Raw genomic sequence first — 24,841 nt, forward strand, 5'->3', positions numbered from 1 at the left:
AACAGCGATAATTAGTAAATACCCTCTTCAATTCGAAGCCCTACTCGGACGCAATAATAGCCTCGGGGGATGTGGACCTCGTCCATCTCTACCGCGGCGTTAGCAGATATTGCCATTCAATGCATGAATCCAAATGATTGATCTTTACATAAGCCCTTTGCTCTTCAACTTTTCCAATATATATTGCGTTGCATGGAGCTAGCCTCGCTCTAAATAAAAGATTTACATTCTCTAAGGTCTATAGAGTGTATACTTTAGTGCTCTGGTTATTCCCAATGGAGGGCAAGTTCTTCTCTTGGATTTCTTGCTCGGTGATATTGAGCCTGGCGGTGATGATCGGCATTGCGACTCCCGGAGCCGAGGCACAGCGCGCCTTCTTTGTCTTTGGGGACTCGCTGGTCGACAACGGCAACAACAACTACCTCGCCACCACCGCCAGGGCCGACTCGCCGCCTTACGGCATCGACTATCCGACTCATCGGCCCACTGGCCGCTTCTCCAACGGCCGGAACATTCCCGACCTTATCAGTTAGGATTTGAGAAAGGAAGATTTATACGTGTGTGTGTGTGTGTGGTGGTTTCGGCATTTTTGTTTTTCCAAACTTATGTGGTCGTTTTGTTGATTGTCAGGTGAGTCGCTTGGCGCCGAACCCACGTTGCCATATTTGGCTCCCGAGCTCACCGGAGAAAACTTGCTCGTCGGCGCCAACTTTGCTTCCGCCGGAATCGGAATTTTGAATGACACTGGAATTCAGTTCGTAAGTTGTAGTCTCAAACTGAACTGCATTTTGCTTTGCTAGTAGCTTGCAAATCTCTTGCTCTTGAAAGAAAAGAGAGAGAGAGAGAGAGAGAGAGAGAGAGAGAAAAACAATGTGTCAGATTAGGTTACGTTTGTCTCATGTTCAAATCGTAGAAAGCAAAAACAAAGAATGTAGATGAAAGGGTATTCCACATTGAGTCAAGAAATGGAAAATGTATTGATTATTTCAAATGCTCGTACGTTTCTAGCTCTTGAAATTAAATGAAAGTTTCGCGCTTGAATCGTACATTGTGCTAAGTGATATGTTTTTAACCTTGGAGACGTACATTACTGGCAATGAATTTCTATAGCTGGTGTTGATATTTGCTTCATTGATCTACAACGTCACTTGTCTCTGGGTTTTCCTTTTCTGCAGATTAACATCATCCGAATCACCCAGCAACTGCAATTCTTCCAACAGTACCAGCAAAGGGTCGCCGCGCTCATCGGAGAAGGCCAAGCGCAGCGGCTCGTGAACGGTGCTCTCGTGCTGATCACCCTCGGCGGCAACGACTTCGTCAACAACTATTACTTGGTGCCTTTCTCCGCCCGGTCCCGCCAGTACTCGCTCCCCGACTATGTCGTCTATCTCATCTCCGAGTACCGCAAGATCTTGATCGTAAGCCACTCATTCGAAATTTTCCTTATCGGTCGAGCGACGATATACATTTTTGAGATTTTCCGTTGGCTATCAAAAGGCTAGCAAAACCAATGCGAAACATCAAACTTTTTCTCCGTGTTTCAGTTCTGATCTATGCACGTTGTGAACGAGGATGTTTTTAGCCGGTTTGGCTGATGAGATTGAAAAGCATTTTCGCTGTATTTAAACATTGGCCTTTTAATGCTGTCCTGATGGAGGACATCTCCTCTTTAAGGCTAGGGGGACAAGTTCTGATTGACCATATAATTTTGCCTCTCTCTCTCTCTCTCTCTCTCTCTCTCATTCAATAGGCATAATGCATAAGAAGTATTGTACATCTACAACAACAACAACTATCTTGTTGCATTATTATTATTATTATTGTTGTTGTCGTTGTTAACTATATGAAAGCTTCTCCGTTATGATTTTTCACAAAAAGATTCCAATTTTTCATTTCAGAGGTTATACGAACTAGGAGCACGGAGGGTCCTTGTGACCGGAACCGGGCCATTGGGCTGCGTCCCAGCTGAGCTGGCTATGAGGAGCCGGAACGGCGAGTGTGCAGAGGACCTGCAGCGGGCAGCTGGCTTGTTCAACCCCCAGCTCGTCCAAATGATCAACGGTCTCAACAGCGAAATCGGCTCCAACGTGTTTGTCGCGGCTAACGCGCAACAGATGAGCCTTGGCTTCATCAATAACCCTCAAGCATATGGTAATGTTGTCAAAAATAAAATAAAATCGAGAAACGAAACATGGTTTGCACTTGAAATAGCAGATGCATCAACCCTCGTATAGCACACGAGTGAAAAATATACAAAATGAAATAAGATCTAAATACATGTTTTATATTATCCTAAGCAATTAAATAGATTTGGGACAACTTGGGCTTTGGGATGTTATTGTTATGGGAGCCCATGTCTAGTATTTTTTTATAAATGAGAAAATTAATTTTTTATTTTATCTTTATATAATGAGGAATTTATTGGGCACTAAAGCAAATGTGGCCTTTCTGAAATTCAGGGTCCATTTGCCCACTCTCGTTATTAAATGCGAGACGTGAATGACTTAGGTCTGTCACATTCAGTCTAGTTAATAACGGGGCATCACATGTACTTCTTCACCCTTTTAGAGACGAGCCATCACGTGGGCAGAAATTAAAATCGCAGCCGCGTCGACTCAGGAGGTGAGCGAGACTCGAGCGGACACAATCGAATGATGTGAACCGTGGCCTTAGTACAATGGTTACCGGTTTGATCTCAATCGATCCGAGAGAGACTAGCACTTTGCATTTCTCTTGGCATGTTTGCCGGTCTTGATTAGCACTCGAGGGTCCTAAACTTTCCCGAACTAGAGTCATCCCGGCATGCCCGTGCCTCCTCTATCGGGGCTAAACTTTCTTCCGGGTCGTCCTTGTTTTGATCGGGCTTTTGTTGCGCGTGACCGATGGATGCAGGTTTCGTGACATCGAAGGTGGCGTGCTGCGGGCAAGGTCCCTATAACGGATTGGGGCTGTGCACGGTGGCCTCCAACTTGTGCCCTAACCGGGACATCTATGCATTTTGGGACCCGTTCCATCCGTCGGAGAGGGCCAACAGGTTCATCGTCAGACAGATCCTGACCGGCGACACCAGATATATGAACCCAATGAACCTCAGCACCATCTTGGCCTTGGACGCCAGGACTTAAATTTCATCATGGCTAAGGCTAATCTTATCTTTTGTATCTTTTTTTTTTTTTTTCCTCTTGAATTTCCGATGAAGATTGTGTTCGGTCGTTATATCTTTGCTTGCCAATTCTTGGCGCTCTTTGTTCAGGCAGGGCTTAGGAAGTGAGAGTCTGTGGTGCGGTGGTGTAATGTGGTCGAAAGTTTTACATGTTGTGCTTGATGGTAAACAGAAATTTATTCAATTACGTAATAATTTCGGTTTGTTTGTTGTCGATAATGAAAATATTTTATTATTGGCTAATTAGTTCAGGTGATACAAACGATCATTTTCAGAGAGAATTTTTTCCAATCATTCATTTTTTGAGAAATGGACGGACATCGATAGGATTGGAGATGTATGAACGAGATGAGAGTGACTACTACGTGACAAGGGTATTTACGACTATTTAAAAGGTTATTTGTGAATTTATAGGTATTTAAAGGAGCAGGGCGTCTCCAGAAGGTCCCAAACATTGGGATCTTTTCATAATTAAACCATGAAGCCGATGCTTGCATAGAGAAGATTGAAACTAAAAGTACAAAAACCGTAAACGTTTAGAACCTCTAGAGGTAACTCGTGCTTTTCATGTAATTCGAGAAATATCGGATTTTCAATAAAATTTTTGTTCCTTTGCAGAGGGTATGCCTGCCCTTTACGACAACAAAAACTGGCACGGCGGCCATTCGCCATGGTGGAGGGTCGCTAGTCGAGAATTTTGAAGAAACCAGTGACCATTTTTTGACGCAGGGTAGATTTGTGATTAGAGTGAAAGCTAGTGATTCTTTTTCAACAAAGAAAAGTCGTGGATAGAATTGAGAGTAGGTTCGAAATCGAGGGGATTTTTTTAGGAAATTAGGCCCGCAAAGTCGTGTGGTACCACTTGGCATCCAACCGGGTCGGATTACAGAGATGTGGGCCAGAGTAGTCATAATGGACCAGTACGGGGAAGCGGCTCCAGCTCATCATAGGCCCAGAATGGCCTGAGTGGGCCTCGAGCTGATACTTTTCATCGTCTTTGGAGATTTGTCGTCTTCCTCAACGCTGAGTTGCAGATTTCTTCCTAGTCGAGCGTCCTTCTCCATCCGAAAACAAATAATACATGACGTAGTTAATCAGTCTTGTGCCGCACGAGGCGACGTCGCTTCTGCCTCTCCGGCAGCAAATACGACGATTTTCTGACTCTGACGCCTGAACGGAATGTTCCTGCTGCGCGCCGCAACCGGCAAAAGGGAGGTAGAGTTGCTGATGCGGTTGCGCTCTCGATCAAAGTCGCCGTCTGCTTCTGCGAGGGTTTTGGGTCGAGGCAACTCTGGTGATCCTCGAAGAGACGTGTCCTCCTTTGCCCTCATTAAGGCGCCTGGAAAGTGGTTCTCCGGCACTGCGGACAGCAATGCAGAACCCAAGTGTAGTTGGGTTCTTTAATGTTGTCGCATGCAGAGAGAGAGAGAGAGAGAGAGAGAGAGAGAGAGAGAGAGAGAGAGGGGTCAACTGTCCCTCGTAGTTCGACTCCCGCATGAAATGGGATCTGATCATTGGGAAGTAGTTGCCGATGCATGGTAAGCACGGGTGAGTATCGTCTCAAGGTAGAACCTGAAACTTGAAACCAAACTTGTAAGGAATTTGTTCGGTTCCAAATCCAAGGTATGGAGGTTAGGTTTCGGATTCTAAAAATTGAGAAACTTATTTCAATCGGTAGATTTCAAGTTTCAAATAAGTGAAATTTGAAACCTCTAACAATTTTTTTTTTCTCGGTGTATATTTTCGCACGATCTTGCGAAATTTCATAACGTTCGATGATGAGTGTGTAATTTGGAACCATTAGTCCGAATTTTCATTTTCGGCGATACTTATGATTGAGACTTTTACTTTATTAACATTTAATATTTATTGGTATGTCTAAATATGAGTTGTGATTAGTAGATTGTAGTAGCAAATGATAGTCATAAAAGATGATGATTCATTCCAATCGTTAAATTCAGAATATAGATGGAACCTCGTAAACCATTGAACCGACCCTAAAATCTATGACGGAATAGGTTCTAAGTTCCAGAGCATGCATGGAAGATTCCAGGTTCAAAAAAATGAGAAATCTGTTCTAATGGGTTGTTGACGCCTAAATTTTGACTAATCTATTTTTTGCATAAAAATTATAAAAAATCATCTCACATATTTATTTTTAGCGTACATTGCATTGGCATATAATTGGGCAAGCGTAACACTTAATTTAGCATGCGTTTAGACTAGGCACGGGATGGAAAAATACACCGAGAAGATTTGAAACTTCGGGGACTGTATTGCAAATACTTAAAACTTCCGGGACCGAATTGCAAATACTTGAAACTTCGGGGACTGCATTGCAAATACCAGGAGAAGATGAAGAAGGGAAGATGATGAAGGAAAGATGATGAAGGAAAGGTGATGAAGAGAAGATAAAGAAGAGAAGATAATGAAAGGAAGATGGTGAAGGGAAGATGAAGAAGAGAAGATGAATATGAAGAAGGGAAGATGAAAATGGAAGGTGAAGAAATGAAAATGAAGAAGAGAAGATGAAGATGGAAGGTGAAGAAATGAAGGTGAAGAATGAAGGATGGAGAACTTTGCCTATAAAAGAGGAGGAGAATTTTGGTGATAGAGAAGGTAGAGAGCTCTTGAGAAGAGTTTTAGGAAGGGGAGAGTGGAAGAGAATTGAGAGAGTTTTGAGAGAGTTTTTGAGAGGAATTTTTAAGAGAGGAAAAAGAGAGTTCTTGAGAAAAATTAGAAGAGGAAATTCGAGAGTGAAGAAAAGGGTTTTAGTCAAGCATCATCTTCGACGAGTCCCGACACATATTTCGCCTCTCGCCACCCAACAACGCCATTGCTTGCCATTTTCGACGACAGCCGCGTTCTTCCAGCTCCGAGATCTTGAAGGGAACTATAACGTGTATGTGAGTAAGATTTTGTGTAATAGAAGGTAATCATTTCCATCTTTATCTACAAAAATGTAATCGTTTGGTTTGAACATTTGTTTGTTTATTTTAGACATGCTACGTGTTCCAAATTTTAGCATTATTACATGTTAATTTATTTTTATAAATACTCGTGATTAACTGCATTTTCTTCCTTTCTAAATCATCCATGGTGTATATCACATAAAGTTCAATGTTTTGCATTCTCATAAAAAAGAAGAAAAAACCAAAAAATTGCATCTTTGAATTTCAAGTAAAAACCATCAAAATTGCCAAATCAAATATTTTTCATGAAAATGGTACCGAAAGGGCGTTAGAGAAATCTGACGTAACCAAATCCCCGAATTCAAAATCTCCGGTTCGCGGAAATAAGATAGTTTTCTCCCGCTATTTTATTTAGGTTTCTAATCAACCTACCAAAAATGATTAGTGGCGGCTCCAAAAAATGAAAAATCTTTTGCAAGATAATCACATGAACCATAAGTTGCGATTTGGTATGGACTTGGGAGAGTCCGAGTTAGGTTAGTTAATTAATTAACCCGATAATCTATTAGCCCGAAAATTAACTCGTTTATTTTTTTGAAGGTCGCGACAGCTTGGCGACTCCACTGGGGACCCAAAGAGGACTTAGGCCGGATAATTTCATGAAAAAGGAATCACTTGATTTGGCAAACTTTGGTTGAATTCTCATTCTTAGGTGTTAAATGTTTTTGCAGATTGGGAGTTATAAGGGGAGGAGTGATTGGCTAACCCTTTGTTTTGCAGGCTTGGTGAATTGGAATTGTGATTTAACTTTTGAATCATTGAAGCGGTGTTTGCTTTTAATTGTTGCGCATGATTTATCGTCTTTGCACTACACCGCACACAACCCGTGACCGGACCCGGGTCACACTAATAGTTTTAAGATGGTATTTAGATAGTCCTTTAACCTTGGCGGTAAGGCTTCGCTAAAGGTTATCCCATCCGGATCCCGAAATTTTTTTTTAAAAATGGCTCAAGGGCCGTTCTTATGCACGTGAGGCTACGATGCATGAGAATTGCCCTTGTCGACCGAACCAAGCCGAAGTGATTGGACCCGACTAGTCATGACTATTGTACGCGAGGTTGCGACTAGTCATGATGATCGTGTCGCGAGGCTGCGACATGTCGTTTCGTTCATCATTTCACTTTGCAAAAGCCTTTTGGATAGATAGAATAAGATTTAAACTCACAATTCATGCGCATGTCTTTGTGATTGGCATTTTCTTCGTATGAGAGGTAATTTCTTGTCTCTTGTACCATGTTATCTCATTTTTATTTTGGGCGGGTCCATGGTTTAGGTTGATTGTTTAGAAGTTTCATTGTCTTATTTCCAATTTCGCACTTTGCTTCCGTAGCTTTTACAATTTCATCGGTTGTCCTCAATTCTGATTTGGCTTATTCCTGTTGTGCGATTTTTACTAAATTCTACGATCGAGCTTTGAGTAAGTGCCAAACACGAAAGTTGTAGACCTATGTTTCAACTAATATCTTGCAAAATTTCAGAATTAAATTCATAATTTAAGATGGCCCTTCGTTTTTTCAACAACATGCGGTTATAACAGTTTTCTGAACGTGATTTTTTTGGAAAGACACATTAAACTGATTTGATCCGTGCATTTCTAGTCTGATTGGCCAACATAAAAGTTGTTCATCATCTTCTCAACTACAAGCTCGTAAAATTTGGACATGTTTTGATCAACGTACGAATTAATACGAATTTTTTCGTAAAAGCGGACAAACTGAAAATTACATGTTTCAATCCTTTGGTCATAATCACTTTGTTCATTTGAGTCTAGAGGGATGCCATGGGCCGGCTCGCTATTCTTGCTCCCTGTACTAATTTTGGGTTTGTTACTGTGTACAGGTAATTTATCACGGATCCTCCACATATTACTCGATCGGTCGCAAAGAGGATGGCCGACATTAACGATGCCGTTAGTGCTGCCCTAGACGAGAAACTTGGCTCCTTGACCGAGCGCTTTGAAGGGATGATGTCCCGAAAGATGAAAGAAATGATGGCCGCCTTCACCGCCAAATTTCAATCATCCGCCGCCAGCCCGCCGCTTCCTCGCTCTAGTTCCCCCTACGGACAACTTCGGTCACAGTGCCGGAGAAGTTCAAGATGCCCGACTTCGAGAAGTATGATGGGACTTCCAACCCGGTTCAGCATGTCCGAAGCTGTCACAAATGTCAGATTCATGGTAACAAGATTAATGTCCCTCCAAACGAGTTGCATCGGTTATCCGAACCATGGCCGTTTTCTATGTGGGGCATTGATGTTATCGGCCCTATCAACCCTAAAGCATCCAATGGCCATCGATTCATCTTGGTGGCGATTGACTATTTCTCCAAATGGATCGAAGCCGCATCCTATTTAGCGGTCACGGCACGAAATATCGTGAATTTTATCCGCCGGGATATCATTGCTCGATACGGTTCACCTGAAGCTATAATCACCGACAATGGCTCGAACTTAAACAACAAGCTAATGGACGAATTGTTCAAAATCAAGCATCCGAACTCTTCCCTATATCGTCCTCGGATGAATGGAGCAAGAGAAGCCGCCAATAAGAACATCAAGAAAATCTTAGCGAAGACGGCTGAAAATTATCGCGATTGGCATAAGAGGTTGCCATTTGCACTTATGGCGTATCGGACCTCGATCCGGACATCTACTAGGGCAACCCCGTATTCTCTTGTATATGGAATGGAGGCTGTTCTACCGGTTGAAGTGGAAATTCCTTCCTTACGTATACTGTCTCAAGCTATCTTGACGGAAGCTGAATGGATCCAAGCAGAGGGCGAGCCAATTGAATCCGATCGATGAAAAGAGACTTAAGGTTATATGTCATGGCCGGTGTTATCACGAGAGGGTTGCTAATTCATTCAACAAAAAAGTTCGGCCTCGATATTTTCGGATCAATAACCTGGTCTTGCGAAAATGGTTGCCAATGGTCCCACTCCCGGAAGGGAAGTTCGCTCCAAACTATGGTGGTCCATATATAGTAAAGAAGGTGCTCCCTGGTGGTGCTTTAATTCTAGCCGAGATGGATGGTCGTGTCTTTACCAATCCAGTCAATTCGATGCTTTGTAAAAAAATATTATACTTGATTTACTCTCATGTTTTCATAATCGAGTTATAATATTAAGACAGATCCTTGAGTTGTTCACATTCGGGCATTCGTTTGTTGAGAGATTATTTCAAATGGGGGTTTCTCGGCCCAATTGAATTGATCATCGGGAGCGTGAGATTTACATATCCACAAAGTAAAGGGGTTATCTTGCAAAAAAATATGACGACCAAGATAAAATCGTCAAAGCACATGGAAGAAGGAATAATGCGAAAGCGAAATGCAAATCAGTAAAAACTTGCATTTATTCCATCCATCGGGAAACCTTACAAACAGGATCATCGGGGTGGGAACGTAAAGCCAAACCGAGCCCTAATGAGCATCACAAAGGAGTTTAACCGACTCTCCATACGGTTGATGCTCCGCCTACACCGATCGCTTCGAGAATCGAGATCCGCCCGACTTAAAGAGGAGGAGCTCACATTTCTCTTTAAGCTTGGCCACCCTGTCCTCGTGATACTCGGCAGCAGATTCCAAGTCATGGATCAGCATTCTCCCGCGGGCTATATCCAGGGTCGGATCGTCCAGCCTTTCTTCCAGCCATGTGCATTGGAATTTCAAAACGATATCGAGCGGATCGCGCTCGAAGATGGTCCGGGACATGGCCAAACGTTCCACCAAGTTCCCCCTCTCACGAATCAGCAGCGAGACTTGTTCATTACCATAGTCAAGGGCCTTCTTATGATTGTCGGCTACAAGACCGGCCAACACCAAGCTGTCCGACCGATCCCGATAGCGAGCTCTCACAAGATGAGCCAAAGTAACATCTTGATGAGCAAGATGGTAAGCCTCCAGGAAGTTAGTGAAGAGGGTAGGGAAGATCCTATATTCCTTTTCTAACTCGGTACCTTTAATAGAAACGGTGTCCATATCCGTAAACATGAGACGGATTTCAGTTTCGACCTCCGGATGGTTGGCTATATAAGAGTAGCCCTGGCCTAAGAGATTATAAAGTTTCTCCCATTTGGCCAAAACTTCAGCCGAGAAGACGCGTGCGGGGAGGGAGGCCATTGTTCTTTGAAGCTGCTAAAAAGAGTGGATGCGAAAGAGTGCTTAGAAGGTTGGAGATGAAGATATGAAAGCGATAATCGTCTCGGCGTTAAATCCTAATTTAAAGGGCAGAAAAAGTTATAGCAATAATTATTGTGGGGGCCGAGTTAATTATCCGGGCAAAACTACAGACGTTTCGTCCGTGAATCACGGATCTACCATCTCGAGGCTCACGAAATTCGAAAAGTTGCGAAATGACTTAAAGGTTCCGCCATATTAAAAGAGGGACAAGCATACTGCAGAAAAGATTTGAGGGTCCCACCATGTTAGAAGGAAATGAAGAAGACAGAGCGGGAAACACGAAATCTTGGGAGAAGCCTTCGGCTTAGTGGTTTTCATCCACGTTAAAAGGGAGGCTACGGAACATGCATGTTTACTCGGAAGAATTTGGAGAGAGTAAGCATACGACGGAGAGTAGAGTGAACAAAAGGCAAGAAGAAGTATTTCAATCCAACATGTTTGGAGGCTACCAAGACTTACCGGAGGCAACCAACCTAGACATCCCCGAGAATGAACCGCTGAATTTCGAGGCCGGATCCAGCCGCAGAAGCCGTAAAACCCAACTCCCTTGGCGGTGAAGTTCAAGATCTCGATAACAACAACAACAATAGCAAGAAGCAACAGCCGTAGTCAACCCCCTAAAAGAAAACATCAAATCAAAGAGCTCGAAGCTGCCTTTAAGGAGTGCCCTTACGTGAACGGGAAACGAAAAAATGAGTTGAGCCGGAAGCTAGGAATGGAGCCCTTGAAGGTCAGGTTTTGGTTTCAAAACAAGCGGGCCCGAGTGAAGGTTCGAAGTGAAAGTCATGAACTTGCGTCTCTAAAGGAAGAAAATGAAGAGCTTCGAGCGAGAGATCAAGAGGTATAGGGATGCTCTTAACATCGCTATTTGCCATGTCTACAAAGAACCCCATCACCTTTGGTGGCATGTTCCTTGATGAGCCACATCTGAACATTGAAAATGCTCATTTATCGATTCATCCTCCCGAGCAAGTTCTCGCACAATCGGATTTCGTTGGGGATACATCCCAGAATGTCGGCCTTGCGGAGGCGTAACCGATGCCCTTCGAGGGAAGTGACATGCATCACTACAATTGGAGTTTCCACGATGTCACGATCGGCCAATTCAACACCGATGAAACTCCGAATCAGTAGCCTACATGAAGCTTGAGTTTTTATTATGGGCTTTCAAAATATCACTCTTTTGAGCATTACTAGCTAGCCCTTATGAATTCTCAAGAGAAGTAGAGACATGCGTGAATGAATGTACTGTTTGTTACAAAGTCCCCATGCGAGACATTCTTCCTTTTACGCCTAGAGATAATCAAGGGGCAAAGAACGATTACTATCCGCAAATATCGTCATGCTTAAATGCGTGAATTCTTTGTCGATTTGGTGAACGCCGAAAGAAAAAGCATTAAAAGCCTTCACATAGGTAGATGCAAAAAGATTTGAGGAGGGAAATAACTCGCCTCGTTCGTAGGAGAAAGCGGAAAGATTTGAAGAGGGAAATAATCGCCTCGCTCGTAGGAGGGAGCGAAAAGATTTGAGAAGGGAAGTAATCGCCTCGTTTGTAGAGAAAGTGAAAAGATTTGAGGGCTCCTCCATATCAGAAAAGGAAGAAGATGATAGATGGAGTGAGAGATGAGAGTTATTACGAAACGGATCCAAGGCACTAAGAGCGAAAAGGAGAGGAAAAGCTGTCCTCTTTCGTAGAGAAAGCGAAAACCTGTCTGCAAGACTAATAAAAAAAAGAGAGAGGAAGTTTATAAAGAACTTGAAGTCTCCATACACCTAGCGACCTTCAGAATCCGTCACGAAAGGCCATCATCGCTTTTGTGATTTTCGGGCAATTTGTTTTTGCAAGTCCAAGAACATCTAAAGCTCATTCTCTAGTCGAAACTAGCCATTTTCGGTCTACATATGGAAGGTTTTAAAAGAAAAACATGTTCATTCCAAGCGGAAGTATGGGAACCTTCCTATCCCGAGGATCTGCGAGTCATGGCCATTGATGGCAACCCCGTTTCCCTCTCAATCCTCGTTGCTATCTTTGAGAAGTTGCATGTACGGGGTTTTTGCTTATGCGAAGGCAACGGATGCCTTAGAAGTGCTGAGGCAAGTACAAAGAAGAGTTTGACATCGTCGTCACGGCCGTGGTAGGGATCAATATGGACGGTTTCGAGTCTCTTAAAGATCATTGATTCCGAGTTAGACATACGGGTCATCGTAGTATCGGCAAGTAATGATCGCCAGTTCATAACGAGGGCCACATTGCATGGTGCTCGAGACGTCCTCTGAAGCCGGTCTGCGTTCGAATGCTCCAAAACATTAGGCAGCATGCTGTAAGGAAGCAATTACTCGAACAAAAAAACTACGACCAAGCCGATGACGACGATTTTGTCCAAAAGAAAAGGCCCCTTTGGTCCGCCAAGCTTCATTCTATATTCATTGAGGCGGTTCGACAGCCTAGGAATCAATTCAAGACGACCAATGGCTGTACACGGAATAATGAATATAGACGGACTCACCATGCAAAGTGTCACGAATCACCTTCAAAGGGTTAGAGATAAGTCGAGGAAGCACGATGCGAGGTTGGGACCAACACGACGGGACCAAAGTTGATTGGAAGATCAATACCGGGAAAATCTACCGAGCAAAAGGTACTCGGCCACTTCCCAATCAAGAATACATGTCATACCAACCTTCCGCTGGTGGTTCTAGCAGCGGACACCGGTTGATCATCCCTACAAGTTTCCGAGCAACGGCGGAAGTTCAAGCTCAAGGGGTCCGTGCTCATGGTGAAAACAAAGTGGGAAATCCGTCGCTAGTGTTAGCAAGTAACACTACCCAATTCGAGTATCAATCGAGATGATTACTTTGATGATGAGCTCACCACATTGATCGCCCGGTTCGGAGTCGAAGGACCTCCCGAGTTGTGATCCGAAGCAAGTGATTATGGATCCTTGAACAACGATCGTTGGTGTATAATCCAAGACAAAATCGATCGATCATTGGAATGGCCAAGCAAGAGAGGTAGAACCAATCTCGCATGAATACTTCTTTGATTCCATGTATAGTTCCCCTGCGTGGGATATTTTTTTTTACTTTCTAGCTGTCTAGAATTTGCCTAGAGTTAAAGGGCGAATTTTCTCCTCCCTTATCAAATGCGTGAGTTCCTTGTTAAGCTAGGCCCGTAGAAAATCAATTTGTGGACGACGCCCGAACGCCCGTAAAGAGAGATTCCGAATAGCCTTACTTGGGAGAATACGAGTAAAAGGCCAAGCGGACTCAAAGATGGGTAACTCCGTATCGTCCCAATTGGCTCTCAATCATTTCAAACTCGATTTAAGCTTATTTCATTCTCGACGGGAGATTGCCAACTGTTTTGAGAACAATATAGCAAAAGCGAACCAACCGTGGACGCCAACATCACCACGGCCTAGTGGTTGGGGGAATGACAAGTGGTCCGAGGCGTCCCAGGTTCGATCCCGGGATTTGGCATCAATGTACAAAGATTAATAAAAACCTTTTTGCTTCGCGATTCAATGCCGATTGAAACTCAGCCCGGATGGTTACAAGACCGGAGAGATAACATCCCGGACATACAATCCAATCCGAGATGAGTTGATCCTTTCAATTCAAAGTTCACAAGAAATTCGTACAAGGGTAAAGCGGTATCGTTTCAACTCGTTTAGAACATGAGAACGTACATTGATGCTTTCCCTTTTGATTTTTACAGGGGTCATTGCCTTTCCGGATACGGAAGTATCCCTTCTCCCCGAGAAATTAATGAAATGAGAAATTCCCTGAGCCTTTGACAATCTCATGTCTCGAACCAAATAATGAAGTTTTGCAACTCATTTGCATGAGCGAGGGCAACTCACGATCCACGCCCCTAAGAAGTTTCTTATGTGCTTGCAAATTCTATCCACCAAGATAAAAAGTTGCTGCATTTTATATGCTCGAAAACACTCATACATTGCATAGTTTGTGCATGATTGTTCCTCATGTTTAATTTATCAACTCGAATAAGGAACATGAACTACATAAGATACACTAAATGTATGGAATGGGGCAAGACAGGATGATGAAAGGCAATCTTTTTCCAAACACGTCCCATTTTTTCAAGCGAGTTGAACGGTGGCTAAGTTCCGCATTCCCCGAGGTAAAGAGTTTTCTCGCGAAAGGTACGTTAGCCGAAATGACAGAGGCATTCAATTCTCTATCCCAAACACTACGGGTGATCCATTGATTACCCCTTTTGAGCGGTGGTTTCATTTCTTTACCCCTGTCAAGAACCACCCCACATCGGGGTCCAGACAGAGTTAATTCCAGCGGCAACACGAGGTAAATGGTTAGAAATTTTCTTGCTGGGACTAACATTAATCTTCGGGTGTTTCTTTGCATTTATACTCGAATTTTAATTCAAGTGCCTTAAGATGATGAAGAGCATTCACTTCTCTATCCTATACACTTCATTCTTTGCATAGCCCACTTGAGCCTGCAAATTCATTTCTTAAACCCTTGTTGGTGATCATTTGCTCATTCCAAAGACGAAGATAGCATTTTCCCAAGGATTAGAATTGGAGATGGTCGGGTCAACGAGACAATTCCCGAATGGACTCATTTCTTGTATGCTAGATTTTTTATGTTTACATAATTTTTCTTTGTAAATGTTTATGTTTGTTGTAATTCCTGGTTCAAAATCATGGGATTGTAAAAAAAAGGAGAGGCAAACTCAGCTTAAAGGAGAAGGGCCCGCTCTCGAAAAAAAAAAAAAAAAAAAAAAAAAAAAAGTAAAATAAAGAGATGTCGAAGAGCTCTCAAAGAAAAAGGAAAAGAAATCTCTTCTCGAAAAAAAAAAAGAAGAAAAAAAGAAAAATGAGAGTCGGGAGTAAGAAAAGCAAAGGCCGATCTCATACGAAAATTTCAAGCATAGGAAAAGCAAAGTGCCTACCAAAAGTAAGGCCAATGCACATTCATTTGTAAAGTACTTCTGAATTTTGAATGTACGTTTTTGCCTGTTAAGTTGTAAATTCCATGTACATGTTTGCATTGTGTCTCTTGCAAATCCTTGACAGACACTTGTTATGAATAAGACTCCCCAAGAAATCGGTTTGCAAAGTGCAATTTTCAGTAGAAATCTACCATCCCTCATTCAATGATGGTATTCTTTCTGAAGACATTTCCGGAAGACCAAGATCGGTGACTAGTCAACGATGATCACCAACGTCAAGCCCCTTCTCATTTAATTTCGAGCCAAAACGAGCCTTTTCGTTCCTCGGTCCCCAATCCTAGCCTACGTTATAACCCTCCAAAGTCTCTTTCGATTAGGGCACTTGAGTTAACGTATAGTTAAATGATTTTAAGCATCACTCGAAGAAGTTCGAGCAAGATTATTTCTCTCTCATTTTTGCAGGATTCTTGACTTGTAAATCCGGAGCAAATGATGAAGAAATTCATTTCAGCAGACCTTGACTCAACCGGAGTCCCCTTTGTAAACCTTTGACCTAGCTCTCATTACGGTCCTAATCAAGACCTCCGGATCGACTCGGTCGTATCAATTGCGAGATTACTTGGATCCTTATCGAATTCGATGATGGAAAGATTGAGTGATTTCTCTTGAATCCTGCAGAGACGGGATAAATAGCTTTTCTCGAGAGTGAGAGAAAGCCCTTTCGGACCGAAGTCCCCCATTCAGCTCACATTCGAGGTATTCGTAATGTGAGAACCTCCCTAGACAAAATTGGTAATGCAAACTTGACAGAATGGTTATGCATGAACCATAGTATGAGTGATTGCATTATACTCATTGTTGAATATGTTTGTGTGTGTTACCTCCGACATTCTATGATAGGTAATACATTCCCGATGTTCGAGTTCCCTCCCAAGGTCTCGAAATTCATCCAAGGATTATTGAATAAGCAAGTTTTGCTGGCAAATGCCTACCATGTACGATACGAGCGATCCGTTTCGTTCCTTGATTAATCGTTTGGAGAACCCAGGTAAGTTTTCTGAACCCCTTTTCCAATTAACAACTCTTCTGATGATAGTTGTTATGATTCAATTCGAGCAATATGCCCCTTTTGTACTTATCGATTCCATTCGATGGTGCTCCTATCAAATATTGTTCAATTCGGGCAATATGCCTCTTCTGTCAGGTCGTGAAGACATATGCACTGGCGATCTTGACATCTTATCAAATCATAACGACGTAGCTCTTATGATTTCGGTTTCGAATCACGAAGACGTATGCACCGGTGATCTTGACCTTTAGTCGGCTCATAATGACATAGCTCTTATGATTTTCGGCTCCTTTATCAAATCATGAAGACATAAGCACCCATGATTTTGATCCAAACCAAATCATAACGACGTAGCTCTTATGATTTTGGTTCCCCTTTATCGAATCGTGAAGACATATGCACCGGCGATTTCGACATTTAATCAACTCACAACGACGTAGCTCTTGTGAACTTGATTTCACTTCTTTCGACTCACAACGACGTAGCTCTTGTGATCTCAAACGACACACATATCTTGCGCTGTCTTGCATTAGGGAGAAGTCTCTGATAACAGATAGGCCAAATACCTTAAAATCCTTGCATCTGCAAAAAGAAGCTTGGAAATTAAGAGAACCATTAGCTTACGAGAAATTTGGTAAAACAGGTATTCTTGTATGTGATCCATGTGCGGGTTTCTCTAACATGAAAAAGGAAAATTTTGGCACATGTTATTTACAGTCTTGCATATCATTCATCACTTAATTACATAAAAAATGGGATTAAAACTCCCGCCAAAAAGTTCATCCATAATTTGCACTGTCAAAATTTAGGATTCAATTTTGTCTTTGAGCGGAACCTCTACGAGCCTCCACTCAAAGAGGGGCAGCTGTTGACGCCTAAATTTTGACTAATCTATTTTTTGCATAAAAATTATAAAAAATCATCTCACATATTTATTTTTAGCGTACATTGCATTGGCATATAATTGGGCAAGCAGAACACTTAATTTAGCATGCGTTTAGACTAGGCACGGGATGGAAAAATACACCGAGAAGATTTGAAACTTCAGGGACTGTATTGCAAATACTTGAAACTTCAGGGACTGTATTGCAAATACTTAAAACTTCAGGGACCGTATTGCAAATACTTGAAACTTCGGGGACTGCATTGCAAATACCAGGAGAAGATGAAGAAGGGAAGATGATGAAGGGAAGATGATGAAGGAAAGGTGATGAAGAGAAGATAAAGAAGAGAAGATAATGAAAGGAAGATGGTGAAGGGAAGATGAAGAAGAGAAGATGAATATGAAGAAGGGAAGATGAAAATGGAAGGTGAAGAAATGAAGATGAAGAAGAGAAGATGAAGATGGAAGGTGAAGAAATGAAGGTGAAGAATGAAGGATGGAGAACTTTGCCTATAAAAGAGGAGGAGAATTTTGGTGATAGAGAAGGTAGAGAGCTCTTGAGAAGAGTTTTAGGAAGGGGAGAGTGGAAGAGAATTGAGAGAGTTTTGAGAGAGTTTTTGAGAGGAATTTTTAAGAGAGGAAAAAGAGAGTTCTTGAGAAAAATTAGAAGAGGAAATTCGAGAGTGAAGAAAAGGGTTTTAGTCAAGCATCATCTTCGACGAGTCCCGACACATATTTCGCCTCTCGCCACCCAACAACGCCATTGCTTGCCATTTTCGACGACAGCCGCGTTCTTCCCGGCTCCGAGATCTTGAAGGGAACTATAACGTGTATGTGAGTAAGATTTTGTGTAATAGAAGGCAATCATTTCCATCTTTATCTACAAAAATGTAATCGTTTGGTTTGAACATTTGTTTGTTTATTTTAGACATGCTACGTGTTCCAAATTTTAGCATTATTACATGTTAATTTATTTTTATAAATACTCGTGATTAACTGCATTTTCTTCCTTTCTAAATCATCCATGGTGTATATCACATAAAGTTCAATGTTTTGCATTCTCATAAAAAAGAAGAAAAAACCAAAAAATTGCATCTTTGAATTTCAAGTAAAAACCATCAAAATTGCCAAATCAAATATTTTTCATGAAAATGGTACCGAAAGGGCGTTAGAGAAATCTGACGTAACCAAATCCCCGAATTCAAAATCTCTGGTTCGCGGAAATAAGATAGTTTTCTCCCGCTATTTTATTTAGGTTTCTAATCAACCTACCAAAAATGATTAGTGGCGGCTCCAAAAAATGAAAAATCTTTTGCAAGATAATCACATGAACCATAAGTTGCGATTTGGTATGGACTTGGGAGAGTCCGAGTTAGGTTAGTTAATTAATTAACCTGATAATCTATTAGCCCGAAAATTAACTCGTTTATTTTTTTGAAGGTCGCGACATGGGTGAATTCCAAATTCCATGTAGAATCAGTACGGAACCCGAAACCGGTCACCCTATTGGTAAGTTTTCTTCACCTTCGAAAAGAGTTGAAGGTGCTTAGTCTTGCATAGGCCATTGGCATGTATGAGGTATATAATACAAGACATGATAGGAAAGGGGTTTATTGATGTGTCTAAATTTTAACACACAAAGTTATAGATTGGCGAGTGATAGTGTATTTCATAGGATATTCTTCGATTTTCTTACGGTATGTATTGTGTGATTTCACATGAGATTTCGTTTTTAGCTATATGTTATAGCTCATAAAACTTCCCCAACTTGAATGGATAGCGAGCATGACAGCAATGAAAAGGGAGCCTAGAGGTTCGAACTCTTGACATTTTTGCCGATTTCATATAAAAGCTGCTAGTTTGACTTTGTTGTTAGTTATTTCTGATCATACGATCTCCCAATTAATGAGTTCTTTATGCAAAACACGATGTGATGGTGTGTGCATCTACGGTTCGGATTATATCATTCCCGACAAGACTGTCGAGAAAGCATTTCTCTAAGTGTGGCCAGGGGCCGATTTGGGCTCGAAATCGGCCCAAGTCAAACCAATAACCGGCCCGTCGATCGGAGCCGCGGGTTCCAAATCGAAACCGGCCCGTCCCATATGAACTAGTTACAGTTCCATATTTCATGGAACCGGTTTCGAGCCGTTTCCAAACAGGCTTTATTGTCATTCGAAAAAAAATAAAAAACAGTGGGGAAAGAGCCGAACGGCTCTTTCCCCGATTTTGACCGTTGGTTAAGCTCCTTCCCCGAATTTGACCGTTGCAAGGCAACGGCCATTTCCCCCATCCCCCTTTTTTTAAAAATTAATTTATTAATTATATCCTAACTATTATAAATACACATTTTCATCTTTCATTTTTTTTTCTCTCAATTCTCTCAAATTCTCTCATTCCACTCAATTCTCTCAATTATCGCAATCTGCTCAATTCTCTCAATTTTCTAAATCCGCTTTACGCTCAATTCTCTCAAAAAATGGTAAGTGGAAACAGACCTAGTAACAAAGGAAAGAGCTTGATGGGAGAATCCGATTATTCTCATGATCCCCATGATTTTGCATATTGGGGAGACGATATTGATGATATCAACATTATTCCCAACGTCGAGCACGTCCCAATGCAGGAAGGTCTTCATCCTCCTACCGGTATTGAAGAAATGTCAATAACAAAGGAGCCAAGATGGGAGATTACATCCGACATATGGGAACACTTCATGAAAGAATATTTAGGCGCAAACAAGTATCGGGTAATATGTAAATATTATGGGACAACATACAAATTCACAGATGGAGGCAGCTATGGAACATTTAAATGGCATCCGAGGTCGAACATCCAACACAAGCAAGGATCAACACCAACCAATAACAAATTTCCGAGTACGTCAATTCTAACACTCCTCCTTTATTTCGTTATAGAGACAAAGTTTATAAAGAAGAATTAGCTAGATATGTTGCCGTTGAACGTTTATCTTTTAATTTTGGTGAAAATTTTGGTGTTAATCATTTTATACAAACTATACGTACTTCACAAGCAAAAACTATTTCGAGAAATACGCTTAAACACCAACTTTTTGATCTTTTTAGAAGAGAAAAAGAAGTTTTAAATTTTTTTTATGAATTTTAATGGACGTGTGCATATAGGTAGCGATATTTGAAGTTATCCTTAGCAAATTCATTCTTATATGGGTATTACATGTCGTTGGACAGATGATGATTGGAAGATTCAAAAAAGTGTTATTGCATTTCGAGTTTTTGATAATAGCCATACGGCAAATAATATTTATAGAATAATTAAGCAAGTTTTAGAAGAATATATTTTTGCTTAATAAAAATTTTTCAGTTGGTATTGATAATGCCGCGGTAAATACCGCTTGAATTACCGAGTTAGAAAAGATTTGTAAACCCGCTTTTGGCGGAAAGCTTTTTCACATTAGATGTGTTTGTCATGTTTTAAATTTATATGTACAAGATGGTTTAAAAACTCTTGATGTTTTTCTCACTCCAATAAAAATAACAGTTCAATTTTTATGGAAACATCTCTAAATTATGAAAGAATGAGGTAAATTTTGTAAAGCAAATAGAAGAACACCAAAAAGATTTTCATAAGATGTTCCAACCTGTTGGAATTCTACGTACGAGTTGCTTGATCAATCTTTTGCATATAAATATTTATTATGTACATTTATTTCGAATAATATTTTGCAAATTAATTATTCCCACAAGAGTGGGATATCTGCAAAAAAAAATTAGATTTTTTTAAAATTTTTAATGATGCAACTTATACTTTATCCTGTGTTTATTATCCTACTACGCATTTATTTTTAATAAAGTGTATTAATATTGCTAGTGTTTTTGAAGAAAATAAAAAGGATGATCATTTAGGTCCGACTATTACATCAATCCGAACAAAATGGCTGCATTATTATACCAAAATTCCTCTTATTTATTTGGTTGCTTCTATTTTCAATCCACGTATCAACTTAGATGATTTGGGTGATTATTTGACTACGTATTATGAATGTTTACATTTGATTGAAATGGTAAATGTTAGACCTATACAAATAGTGGTTAAAAATGCAATAGTAGAATTGTATAATGAATTTTATAATAAATATAATCTAGGTGTTAGTGGATCTTCCCAACCTAGTGAGATACAAAGCGGGGACGTAGGTAAAATTAGTAGAGGGCACATACTTTTGATGAATAGGCAAAAAAATAAAATAAAAGAAAGCAATAGGAAATATTTCTAAAATAGAGGCCTATTTAATCATTTCTTTTGAGTTTGGTGAATCCGAAGGCGAAATAGATTTCATAATTCTAGATTGGTGGAAGAGGCATTCAACCCAATTCCCAATTCTCGCTCTCATCGCAAGACAGGTTTTAGCAACCTTTGTTCAATAGTTGTGGTTGAACAAGCATTTAACACTGGAGGCAACATTTTGGACGATCGATGTTCAAGATTAGCTATGGATTCGATGAAAGCTCAAGCTTGTATCGATGATTGAACAAAGACTCAATATCAACAATAAGAGATGGATCGCAGCAATAAAGTCGAATTATTTGATGTTGGAGATACCACCGTCACAGGTACCGGTACCGAAACGGGCAGTGACGATTGACGATAAGATAAGTATGGGGTTATCAAAGATAAAAGAACTACACAACTTTAATTCTTCTATCCCCAAAAAGATATGTAGGTGTTTAATGATAATTTATTAAGTTCAAGCCATTCCCTCTCCTTTTCCCCCCTCCCAAATTTGATTACAAATTTGTATTTGATAATTTATTTTTTCATAATTTATTATTTTTTTGATTTCATAATTTATTATTTAAAAATTAAATTTAAAAACCGTAACCTGAATTGAAATCGGCAGTTCCATTTTCGATTTTGAACTGAAACCGGGCCTTGAACCGGCCCGGAACCACCGATTCAAAATCGAAACCGTAACCACCCCTTAAGGTTTCGGTTTTGGTTCACTCATGGCCACGAATCGGAACTTGCCGGTTTTGGCCCATGGCCATCTCTACATTTCCCATTTCATATTAGACGGAATCCGTTTCCTCAAGAAGTCAAATATTGTAGTATTTAGTTCGCCATTTTTAAAAAACCAATATATAAGAAAGAACCCTATAGAGGAAATGAAATCGCAAGGTCCCCTAAGGAAAAAACACTGGACACTGTTCACGTCCGTGATACTCTACTTACTCAAATCACATGTCTTGCTCTGAATCTATTAATAGCTAGGGGACCTTCTCAAGAAAACAAGTTTGGTCATCAATGTCGAAGTCAGGTTCACTTCGCTTTTGTTGTTTGATTACTTTGTGCACCTAAATCATCCAACGACTCGATTAAGCTCTTTGAGAAAATGTTTAGATTCGATTGTACCGACTGAAAGTTTCAGAATTCGATTGCATGCCATACATGAGATTCAGAACTTACGATGCACGCTCTCTGTCACGACAAGCTATTATAATCAAAGGTCTCGAGTTCCTTCATTCATTTACTAGTTCCAACCTTAGATTCAGATCGTTGTTCAATCCACCCGCCAAGCTCGCACACATAAAGGATTTCGCGGCGCGGATGAGAATCTTTGTTTTCGACAATTAACCTAATCTACTCAACTTTCAACAGAGTAATCAGATAATTCCATCTTGTGCAAAATTGGAGTTGAGAATTGAATGGTGCTCATGGTCATTGGTGACTGAACCAACTGCTTTTGATCTGGCATAGACCTAATCCAAAACTATGAACCACTACCTCCTATGCACAAAAAGATCTTCCCTTATTATTGTGTTCACGTATCAAAGCAAGTGAAATCACACCATAAAAAGAGAGCTAGCCACCGCGAGCATCTCACACCCACTTCAATGGCCAGCCCCCCATTTCAAACTTCATGGCTCGCTCTTGCTCTCGTCGTGGCATTGGGTATGACTCTCGCCCCGCGAACGGAGGCAGCGCGGGCCTTCTTTGTGTTCGGGGATTCGCTCGTCGACAACGGCAACAACAACTACCTTGCGACGACCGCCCGGGCCGACTCCCCGCCCTACGGGATTGACTACCCGACCCACCAGCCCACGGGCCGGTTCTCCAACGGGTTCAACATCCCCGATTTCATCAGTTGGAATCTACCAAACTCGCCTTTTCTTCATGAGCACTGCCTTGTCCAATGTTTGAGTCTTAGCATTATTCTCTTCTATCATTTGGGCAGGTCAGGAGATTGGTTCAGAGCCCACGCTGCCATACCTGAGCCCTGAGCTCAGAGGGCAAAGGTTGCTGGTGGGAGCAAACTTTGCTTCAGCTGGAATTGGAGTGCTCAACGACACTGGAGTTCAATTTGTGAGCTTTTCCCCTTTTTTCGCAGTTCAATCACATTCGAAAAGCCGGTCGAATTCGGTTTGCTAATGGATTCTTTGCAGATCAATGTAATAAGGATGTACCAACAACTGGAGTACTTTCAGCAGCACCAGCGACGGGTGGCGGCATTGATCGGGCCGGAACGCACCAAGAAGCTCGTGAACCAAGCCCTCGTGCTCATCACTGTTGGAGGCAATGACTTCGTAAACAACTACTTCTTGGTGCCCTATTCCGCAAGATCTCGCCAGTACTCTCTCTCTAATTACGTCCCCTACGTCATTTCCGAGTACAAGAAGCTCCTCATGGTCATTACTTTCTACGGTTTCTATGTTGTGCCACAAAAAAAAATAAAGACATTCCTATGGAGGGTCGATGTTGATCGGTTTCTTTGTGAACCTGTTCGTTCTTTTTCAGAGGCTCTACGACCTTGGGGCGAGGCGGGTTCTGGTGACAGGCACCGGGCCGCTGGGGTGCGTGCCGGCGGAGCTGGCGACGCGGAGCCGGAACGGGCAGTGCGCAGCTGAGCTGCAGCAGGCGTCCTCCCTGTACAACCCTCAGCTCCTCCAGATGCTCAAGGATCTCAATAAGAAATACAAATCGCAAGTATTCATTGGCGCCAACACCCAGCAAATGCACAATGACTTCATCACCAACCCTCAAGCATACGGTATCTGTATATGGTTCAAAAAGAGATTATGTCCAAAATGGTCCCTATACTCTTGTTCAATGTTCAATTTGGTCCTCGCAAGTGGAAATTTTTAACCAATTTGGTCCTTGAACGTTGCAGGATTTATCACATCGAAGGTGGCGTGCTGTGGGCAGGGGCCGTACAATGGGATCGGTCTTTGCACGATGGCGTCGACCCTGTGCACCAATAGGGACCAGTACGCGTTCTGGGACCCGTTCCATCCGTCGCAGAAGGCCAACCGTCTGATCGTCCAGCAAATCATGACCGGCTCCACAAAGTACATGGACCCCATGAACCTCTCCAGCATCATGGCCTTGGACTCTAGGCTCTGATCATAATGTCTTTCATTGTCTCTCTATGGCTATGTAGCTTCCACTTAATCTGTGAAGGATGTAGTTAATAATGGTAATTGATGCAATTTAACGGACAGATTATCACGTGCGCTGTTCCTTAATATTGGCGGTGTTCGATAAAATTGAGAATCGGTGACCCAAACAGAGCCGCGCTAGTGATTTCGCGTCATCAAGTTATTAAGTTGGTGAAATGATGCTGGCTAGAGACGGACTCATTGGTAAAGTGTTTTCTGATACGCTTC

At 41.6% G+C, this 24,841-nt stretch overlaps 3 protein-coding genes across 3 annotated transcripts in view; all 3 read left to right on the plus strand.

Annotated features, from left to right (window-relative positions):
- LOC125315459 (putative disease resistance protein At3g14460) overlaps positions 1-24,841 on the plus strand; it is a 707,586-nt gene that overhangs the window by 454,304 nt on the left and 228,441 nt on the right. The window lies entirely within an intron of this gene.
- On the plus strand, positions 174-3,366 carry LOC115734535 (GDSL esterase/lipase At5g33370-like). Its single transcript, XM_030665381.2, has 5 exons — positions 174-528; positions 631-758; positions 1,176-1,418; positions 1,899-2,151; positions 2,893-3,366. Exons 1-5 carry the CDS (start codon positions 276-278, stop codon positions 3,123-3,125), a joined length of 1,110 nt encoding a protein of 369 aa, XP_030521241.1. The 5' UTR covers positions 174-275; the 3' UTR covers positions 3,126-3,366.
- LOC115734408 (GDSL esterase/lipase At5g33370-like) lies at positions 23,015-24,675 on the plus strand. Its single transcript, XM_030665171.2, has 5 exons — positions 23,015-23,321; positions 23,413-23,540; positions 23,621-23,863; positions 23,973-24,225; positions 24,346-24,675. Exons 1-5 carry the CDS (start codon positions 23,072-23,074, stop codon positions 24,576-24,578), a joined length of 1,107 nt encoding a protein of 368 aa, XP_030521031.1. The 5' UTR covers positions 23,015-23,071; the 3' UTR covers positions 24,579-24,675.

This window comes from Rhodamnia argentea, chromosome 6, assembly GCF_020921035.1.
Source record: "Rhodamnia argentea isolate NSW1041297 chromosome 6, ASM2092103v1, whole genome shotgun sequence".
Classification (NCBI taxonomy): Eukaryota; Viridiplantae; Streptophyta; class Magnoliopsida; order Myrtales; family Myrtaceae; genus Rhodamnia; species Rhodamnia argentea.